This window comes from Cebus imitator, unplaced genomic scaffold, assembly GCF_001604975.1.
Source record: "Cebus imitator isolate Cc_AM_T3 unplaced genomic scaffold, Cebus_imitator-1.0 Scaffold219, whole genome shotgun sequence".
NCBI lineage: Eukaryota > Metazoa > Chordata > Mammalia > Primates > Cebidae > Cebus > Cebus imitator.
In genome coordinates, this window is record NW_016107534.1 from 2,655,688 (window position 1) to 2,665,544 (window position 9,857).

The 9,857-nt window shown below is 42.5% G+C and overlaps 1 protein-coding gene across 2 annotated transcripts in view; it reads right to left on the reverse strand.

Annotated features, from left to right (window-relative positions):
* RBM28 (RNA binding motif protein 28) overlaps positions 1 to 9,857 on the reverse strand; it is a 38,441-nt gene that overhangs the window by 13,114 nt on the left and 15,470 nt on the right. For both annotated transcript variants that reach the window (XM_017549493.2, XM_017549492.2), the window contains exons 11-14: positions 7,402 to 7,475; positions 5,859 to 5,994; positions 4,312 to 4,376; positions 2,150 to 2,308 (exon numbers count right to left, since the gene is read on the reverse strand). In XM_017549493.2, coding sequence (XP_017404982.1) covers positions 2,150 to 2,308; positions 4,312 to 4,376; positions 5,859 to 5,994; positions 7,402 to 7,475 — 434 coding nt within the window. The remainder of the gene's footprint in view (positions 1 to 2,149; positions 2,309 to 4,311; positions 4,377 to 5,858; positions 5,995 to 7,401; positions 7,476 to 9,857) is intronic.

The following is a 9,857-nucleotide window of genomic DNA, read 5'->3' on the forward strand; positions in this document are numbered from 1 at the left end:
AAACACAACTGTTCACAATACAAATTAAGAAGTACCTGGTATTTTAAGTTGTGTAACAAGTTATTACCGAGGATGGAGTACTGTCCACAGATCTTACCACTGAAAAAAGCCCTCAGGAAGGAAATTATTGAAGAAGGGAAGGAGGAAGGCCTGATGGCTTTAGATAAGAAAGACATTTCAAGCATAGTAAGCCTCTCCAACATACAGCCTCAGAAATATAGGAAGAAGTTTCAGCTCTATTTGCTTGCAGCTCAGATCATCTCTATTAAGCCAGATGTAGTAGACATCTGGGTCACCAAAGTATCGTATGATTTTTTTGAGAAAATTGATCATTTACATGCTATTATTACTACTGAAGCTGTCGTTCTCATGTAATGGAGAGGGCTAAGTATCGGGGACACATGGATGCCACATTTAGTTTACATCCAGTGTCTACTCTGTGCCTAGAACTGTCCATTACTGTAAGGAATCAAAAGAAGCATATAATGAAGGTCCTGTCCTCAAGATGCTTACTATCTTATTGAGACATTCACAATATGTACACATCGGAAAGAATTAAGAGAAAAATTCAACATAATGCAAGTATTACAGAATACACATAAATTTCTCTAAATTATGACAGGTGTTAAACGTGCAGACATTAAGTATTTGGATGATATGAGAAATGACACAACTGTCCCCTATGAGCAGTTTTACTAAGAGTAGTGTCAGATATGTGCTGATATATTCACATTCTTTCACGTAATTTCCAAATACCAATCCATACATTTTGAAAAGGTTTCAGTTTATGTTGGTGAAACAGAGTAAAGCAGACCCAAAATACTGGCAATGGCACTTTTAAAATAAATACTGACCGAAAGATTACTATGTGCCAGGTACTATGCTAAGGACTGGGGATAATGAGATAATGTTAACCTCAAAAACTTAGTCTAGTGGGGAGAAGTGACTGATGGACCATTTCAGGCCAGGGTAACAGTAAGCAGTATGATAGAGATATGCAAGGCCAGGCCCAGTGGTTCACACCTGTAATCCCAGCAATGTGGGAGGCCAAAGCAGGGGCATCGTCTGAGCTCAGGAATTTGTGACCAGCCTGGGCAACATGGCAAAACACTGTCTCTACCAAAAACATAAGAAATTAGCCAGACATGGTACTGTGTGCCGCCTATAGTCCCAACTACTTGAGAGGCTGAGGTGGGTGGACTGCTTGAGCTTGAGGCGGAGGTTGCAGTGAGCTGAGATGGCACCACTGCACTCCAGCCTGTGACAGACCAAGACCACATCTGAAAAAAAAGAAGAAAAGACAGAAATATGCAAAGGGGGATGTGGAGGCCGAGTAGAAGTTCTGAACTCACACAGAGTCTAACCAAGTTGGTGTGAACCCAGTTTTTTTTCTAATTCAACTGCTGAACACCTACATGGTGTTGACCACAGGGCACAGGGACTTCCTGTGTTGACCACAGAGCACAGGGGACTCTGACAATAGGGTAAGAGTAGTCAAACGCTCTTCCAAAAAGCAAAGCAGATTATTTTCTCTGCAAGAAAATTACATGATAGCACAAAGTATAATGCTAAGCACACAACAGGCATTTAATAAATGCCTGCTAAATTAACTCAGGCAGACAGACTTCCTCACATTCTGCTGTGATTTGGTCAAATGTAAAAAGCAATTCTTAGAAAAAAAAGAACAAAACCAAGAAACTGCTGAACTCGGCCTTGCATGCTGACATGTCCAAAAGAAAGTCTGCTGATGGCCAGATGCAGTGGCTCACACCTGTAATCCTAGCACTTTGGGAGGCCGAAGTGGGCAGATCATTTGAGGTCAGGATTTCAAGACCAGCCTGGCCAACATGGTGAAATCTCTTCTCTACTAAAAATACAAAAATTAGCCAGGCGTAGTGGTGAATGTGTACAGTCCCAGCTACTCAGGGGGCTGAGGCAGCAGAAATCCTTGAGCCCAGGAGGAGGAGGTTGCAGTGAGTCAAGTTTGCACCACTTGTGCCAGCCTGGGCGACAGAGCGAGACTTCATCTCAAAATAAATAAATAAATAAATAAAAATGTGTTGATATGCTGGCACCACAGCCTGAGGGAAATGCTTGATCTGACCCAAGATCAGAAGGAAAGTTCTCAACAAACAGGGCCAAGTCTCACCTCCTTGATGCGCACCCCTTTCTCTCCTCTAGTAGCACTCAGCAGCAGCTTTCTGAGCTGTTTGTCATCTACAGCCTTTGGGAGATTGTGCAGGCAGAGCCTGGTTCGGGAGACAAAGATATTCTGGTCCTTGAGTTTCTGATGCTTCAGCAGCTCAAACTGAAAGAACGACCAATTGTTAACAGTACAACCCACCCTTTCTAAGAGGCAGGCTCATAATTCTCCAAAAGGAAAAGAACTATGATCCCCATCCCATAACCACACATATACAAAAAGGAAGGAAACTGCCCATACTGCAGCTTTACAATGTCCAGTACAGGAAAAGAAAAGTTCAAGGGGACAAGACAGTGGGTGGGTAATAATAAAATCATAGGCTCTGGAGAGCCATCCCTAACTGGAGAAATACATACAATTTTAAAGCCTCAATTTTTCATCTACAAAATGCAGCAGTAGACCAATGTCTCTGGCACTGATGTGAGGCCAAAATGTGATAATATAAGGCTGAGCAAGGTGGTTCATGCCTGTAATCCCAGCACTTTGGGAGGCCAAGGCAGGCGGATCACCTGAGGTCAGGAGTTCAAGACTAGCCTGGCCAACATGGTGAAACCCTGTCTCTACTAAAAATACAAAAATTAGCCAGGCATAGTAGTATATGCCTGTAATCCCAGCTACTCGGGAGGCTGAGGCAGGAGAATCGCCTGAACCTGGGAGGTGGCGGTTACAGCAAGCTGAGATCGCACCATTGCACTCCAGCCTGGGCAACAAGAATGAAACTCCATCTCAACAAAAAAGAAAAGAAAAGAAAATTCCTACCTCAAAATGCAGCCCAGAGCAAATAACAACTTATACTGTGTTAACATATATGCCTAGTCCTCATCTACCTACCAACTCAACTGATTATCTAATCCTTCCAAAAGGAAATGGAACTTATTCAAAGAATACTTGAGAGAATGCTGTCTCCTCTCAACTCTGCCACCCTGAGGCAAAGGAATATGACCACAGAACCGTATTTTGCTCTTAGAGCAATATCCTCAACTATACTGCCACAAAACCCTAATTCCTGTGTGATCTGTGTCTAAAATGAAATGAAAGATGACATTCTTCTCCCAATTAGTTTTCAAAACTAAGTTGATAGAAAAAAAGTTTTCAACTATAAGTTTTTCTTTTGTCAAGTCTTCTCAGTCTTGCTGCTTCTTGTTTGGTAAAAGTACCAACAAATCACAAAATAAACCAATCTCCTGGAAAATAACAATCAAAGGAACATCTGAAGAGGCTATGTTTAAGTTCAACAGACTGTTTTTCTGTCAGGAAAAGCTGTGCCTGCTGTGAATTTACAATGCATACATATCACTGAATGAGCTTTTTGCTAACAAAATTAGTTTTAAACTAAATATGTCATTATTGCATTGTGCTCACAAAAGGGTATATAATGCCCCCAAATACCATAATTTCCAGATGTTCACTACCAGAAAAGTTGAAAACAATAGTGCAGAATCTGTGCACACTGAAAAAAGACACACTGCAAAAAGACACACGGCCTCCTGCTGTCACTACACTATCACCCCTGTTCCTCAGCTTCATAGCTGATTCTGTTCATGATTATGCGTCTTTACCATTATAGGTGGGCTTGGCTTTTTGAAAATAAGTTACACAGAAAAAAGTAAAAATTCCTGGGAACATTACCAAACACCAAAGGAACATAAAGTTTATCGGTTAACACTGAAAACGTCCTTAAGATGGGGTTTTTCTAAAATGATTTTATAATCTGGAAATTCCGTATCTTCTTCCTTCCCTAATAACTCTAGCCCGTTCTCATCTTCCCTTCTTAAGTTATTCTGTGCTTATACTGACACCTAATTATATGTAGCCCTAGCCTCTGTGTACTGCACGACCGAGCAGCATGTGCTCAGCAAACATTTACTGTCAAGCACTGGGGAAACACAGACTAAGACACAGATCTTTTATACTGGCATAGAAGGCAGACAGAATACTATGTATAACGTTGGGTTAATAGCTGTTTCACCTATACTTTTCTAACAGGGCAGTAAGTACAGTCTGTGACCATACTTGGCTCTTTGATGAGCACATCTAGCATTCCGTAACTATTTTTGATTGACTCATAGGCCATGTAGAACCTGAAGGTCAAGGCCTAATCTACTCACCCGTTCTCTTTTGGCCATATCAGCAGCACTCACACCCTCTGCAGCCTTCGTCCCAGCACGAATTACTACAGAAAGAGGGGAAAAAGGCCAAGACATCAACAAGGGAATTTTCACTGAGCAACCACAGGAATGTGATTTGAATGATGCAAACTCTTTGTACAGGGCCCAGAGGACTATGCTGGCCAGGACATGATGGCATTTGGTTAGGTCCAGAAATAGGTTACAGGGCTAAGTTCTGGGCTCAGAGCTGCTCTCAAGGACTAAAACTGTGAACCTTTTGTGATTTTATTCCTCTTCTCCTCCACTCCCCTCCAAGAAGCTTCATGTACATGCCCAAAGTCAGAAAGAAAGGCCTGGAAGAAGTATAGAACATAAGTACATTTGGGCATTTGGAATGCACAATGTTCCACCTATAATCTGCCCTTGGAACTTAACTTTGCTGTTCCTTATGTACTTGAGGTCCATTACTAAGCAGTGAGATAAGCCAGCAGAAAACAGTTATGTTGCCATAGACAACTAGTATTGAAGGCTAATGGACATTACTAGTGACCGAATGTGTGCTCCTTCCAGGTCCACAAGGGGGTGTAGTCTTAAGGGCAAGAACTTCCCAACGCCATGCCCCTCACCCCATGCCTCTCCCTCCAGGAGATTTAACAGTTTCTGTTTAATTTTCACATGCCAGGGAAGAACCAAAAAGTCAATCACTCCAGTGGAGGTTTAAAGGAACTCTTTTCATTGGCCAGGGGGCTTGGACAAGGTGCGAATTCCTTCCAGGTTAAAAGTCTCCTTCTCCTACACCCCTTTGGATTAAATACTTAGGTCCCCTTCCACACTCTTCACGGAAGGCTTTTCTTTCTCATCTTTTTCTCTCTCCTTTTTCTCTTTCTCTGCCTAAATAAATCACTTTCTGCAAACACTTTTTGGGGTCTGGTATTTATGAGTGTACCGCGCCCGCTGTGGTCCCCTCTCCCATTCTTGGGAGAGCGAGAGACCAAGAGCCTGGAGCCCAGTGGGGAACGAGCTGAGCACTCCCCTGCACCCCAAAAACCCGGCAACACTAGTACAGGCTGTGAAGCTATGGAGGAGGTGAACTGATAAATACTGTGGGACCTAGAAGAATTTTCTAAAAAACGTAGAGCTAATTTATGATTGTCTTTCTGACATTAAATGAAAGTACTGGGTATACATTTTAAATCCATGAATAATCCAAAAGAATAATTTTAGACATAATGAAAACCTCTGATTAGAAATGACAAGAAGCAAAGGTATTTTGAGTTCTTTCTCCCTGTTTGCCTTGCCAATCCTCTATTGAAAAATAAGGCAATTAGGCAGGAAAGAGAATGGGATGGTTAATCCACAAAAATGAGTGAAGGTTTCCTAATAGAAAGCCACATCTATTAAAGTGGAATGTTCATATAACACTGTTAAAGATAACATTTGGGTTTTTTATTTGAAACATGCTCCCAAACATACTATTGCTGGATCAATGATATGGCACAGGGTCACCTACTTAGAAGCCTGGGTTACATCTCCCTACCACTACTCACAGCCTTCTCGGGCCAGATAGAGATTCCGGGTGCCAGTCGGCTTCTTCACTTTCTTTGTCTGAAGCTTTGCAGCCTCATCACGGGTCACTGCCAAGTCAACCTTGAGCTGCCGGCCTCCCAATTTAAGCCCACCAGCCTGTAACAGATCACAAACTTCTCTTAAAAACACATAATGGCCAAGTGCAGTGGCTCAGGCCTATAATCCCAGCACTTTGGGAGGCTGAGGCGGTGGATCACCTGGGGTGAGGAATTCAAGACCAGCCTGGCCAACATGGTAAAACCCCATCTCTACTAAAAATACAAAAATTAGCCAGGCATGGTGGTGTGCGCCTGTAATCCCAGCTACTCGGGAGGCTGAGACAGGAAGCTGAGATCACACTACTGCACTCCAGCCTGGACAACAGAGCAAGACTCTGTCTCAAAAAAACAAAACAAAACAAAAAAAAACAACACACACACACACACACACAGAGACACACACACACACACATAATGAGTAGAAACTAGAAACTAAGCACCCGACAAGAACACCACAGAAAGGGAAAGGGCAAACACCAGTTATGCTATAGAAGCCAAGTCCTATGAGGTTTCAGCCCAGCTAGCTACAAGTGGATCACCGGGCCTCACAATATTTAGTATAGCTGTGCAAAAGGCTACATGTGTATTTCAGGCAGTCAGCAGTAAAGAATTTATTTTCTGGGAGTTGATCAGTCCCAAACTGAGGAAAATTATCTGTAAACAGGCAAATGTCTAGTATTGTAAAGAAAGCTAATGAAATAGTAGAGTACTTACTCAAGAGGATTTAAGAAACAACAGCAATATCAGATAATACTATACTCGATTACAGAACAAATGGAGTACTTCTCCATCACCCACACACATTCTCTCTCAAACATCTACTCTACTTCATAGACGACCTTACTACCTTCTTATCCTAGTCTTTCATGTTATCAATCTAGGAAAGAGGCTAACATACAGACAGCAATAAATATCAGATACATTATTATTCCCATTTCCTCACCTATGAAGTAGAGATAATAATTGTGCCTACCCCAAAGGGCTGATGTAATGATTAAATAAGATAATGTATGTAGGCTGGGCGCAGTGGCTCATGCCTATAATCCCAGCACTTTGAGAGGGCGAGACAGGCAGATCACGAGGTCAAGAGTTCGAGACCAGCCTGACCAACATGGTGAAACCCCATCTCTACTAAAAATACAAAAATTAGTTGGGCGTGGTGGCGCATTCCTGTAATCCCAGCTACTCAGGAGGCTGAGGCAGGAGAATCACTTGAACCCAGGAGGCAGAGGTTGCAGTGAGCCAAGATCATGCCACTACACTCCAGCCTGGCGACAGAGCGAGATTCCATCTCAAAAAAAAAAGATAATGCATGTAAAGTTCAGTGCCTAACACATACTAAGTGCTAAATAAGTGTTAGTTTATTATTATTGACAATAATAATAAAGCTTTGTGTAAATATCAGATGTTGCCCCTAGGAGGCACTACCTCCTGTGTTATAGGGTAAAGGAAATATCTTCCTTACCTCATTCTCTGGAGAAGCGGCTAGAAGGCATTTCTGAGCTGCTTCTTGAGTCATGAATTGGGCAAATGCACAACCTGCACAATGAGACAAAATTCAGTGAGATCCCACACTCCCATGGCTAAACCATAGACACTATAAATAGCAGCAGCCTGACACAGAGTGGAAGGAGCAGGTAGCAACTATAAGTACAGCCAGGTACTTGCATAATGATGTTTTGGTAAGTAATAGACTGTATATACAACAATGACCCCAGAAGAGTACAGTGGATCCGCCCTATATAGGTGTTATCTTTTGTACCGTATTTTTTACTATATCCTTTCTATGTTTAGAAATATTTAGATACACAAATACTTACCATTATGTTACAACTGCCTACAACATTCAGTATAACAACATGCTGTGCTGTACAGGTTTGTAGCCTAGGAGCAGTAGGCTACACCATACGGCCTATGTGTGTAGTAGGCCATACCATCTAGGTTTGTGTAAGTACACTATGACATTCACACAATGACAAAATCACCAAATAATGAACTTTGCAGAATGAATCCCCATCGTTAAGTGGCGCATACTGTACTGAAACAGGCACTATGTTAGGTACCAAATAATCAAAGACAATGATACCACTGCTCTTAATGAAATTTCATTATCACTTCACCTTTTCTAGTTCTTCCTAGAACTTTAGTCTCATGATCACTCTTAATAAGAAATATCCACGTGAGGGCTAGGTGTGGTGGCTCATACCTGTAATCATCCCAGCTGTTTGGGAGACCAAGACGGTAGGATCGCTTAAGCCCAAGAGTTAGAGATCAGCCTGAGCAACATGACAAAACCCCATCTTTACGGGGGAAAAAATAATAACAATAATTGGCTGGATGTGGTGATGCATGCCTGTAGTCCCAGCTACTTAGGAGGCTGAGGTGGGAGGATGGCCTGACCCCGGAAGAGCAAGGCTGCAGTAAGCCATGATCACTGCACTCCAGCCTGGGTGACAGAGTGAGACCTTATCTCAAAAAAAAAAAAAAAAAAAGAAATATCCACATGAAATGGTAGAAAAATTCCAGCCTAACACTTAATTCAGCACCACTTACAAAGTACCCATTAGAGGACTAAAAAATAAAGCAGGAACCACTAACTCTGAACTTAACTACAGATCTCACTGGCTCATAGTTACCTGGGAGGCATCAGATACGGGCAGATCTGCCTCTCAGAGTAAGTTTCTGTCCTCTACTATATGAAAACAGCAGGGAACCAGAAAGCCATGAGCTCAATTCTTGGCTCAAAATCTAGAATCTTCACAAGGCATACCTTTCCTTGACTAGATCCAGGGCCAATTAACCCATCTCTATTTCCACTACTGACAAAAAAACAGCTTTTTTTAATTCTTTTGAGATGGAGTTTTGCTCTTGTTGCCAAGGCTGGAGTGCAATGATGCAATCTCAGCCCACCACAACCTCTGCCTCCTGGGTTCAAGTGATTCTCCTGCCTCAGCCTCTCGAGTAGCTGGGATTATAGGCATGCGCCACCACTCTTGGCTAATTTTGTATTTTTAGGAAAGACAGGGTTTCTCCACATTGGTCAGGCTGGTCCTCAAACTCCTGACCTCAGGTGATCTGCCTGCCTCGGCCTCCCAAAGTGCTGGGATTACAGGCTTGAGCCACCGCGCCCGGCCTTTAGAATTTCTTTAAATTTTAAATATTCTCTCAGATATGAAAACACTGCCATATTCTTAGAGCTACAGAAATTCCACCTTCTATAAAAATGAATGGCAGCAGAAGAGCTGAAAGGACTCATGTGGCAGGCCAACACAAAGGTCACTACCCAGGAGCTTCTGTTTCCTCTCCCGCCTCCTATGCTCCACTCACATCTCTATTACAGCACCAGTCAGGTGACATCTTCCCAAACAGAATAAATACCTCAGGAAAAATGACCACAATTCTTGTCTGTTTCTATATCCCTAGCACCTACCATAGTGTACAGCATTAACAGATACTCAATAGAAAGAAACAAATAATAAAGAAATATGGGGAATATATGCCCACAAATTTGATAACCTATGCCACAAATCAGATTAAAATGGACCTATACCTTGAAAGACACATTAGCCATAACTTACACAGGCAGATTCAAATGAATCTAATTAGATTGAATATGAAGAAAATGGGTACTTCTCTCTGAATGGGTAAGAATTTAATCATTGGGCCGGGCGTGGTGGCTCACACCTGTAATCCCAGCACTTTGGAAGACCTAAGCAGGCGGATCATGAGGTCAGGAGTTTGAGACCAGCCTGACCAACATGGTGAAACCCTGTCTCTACTAAAAATACAAAAATTAGCCAGGCATGGTAACGCATGCCTGTAATCCCAGCTACTCAGGAGGCTGAGGCAGGAGAATTGCTTGAACCCGAGAGGCAGAGGTTGCAGTGAGCTGAGATCGTGCCACTGCACTCCAGCCTGGGT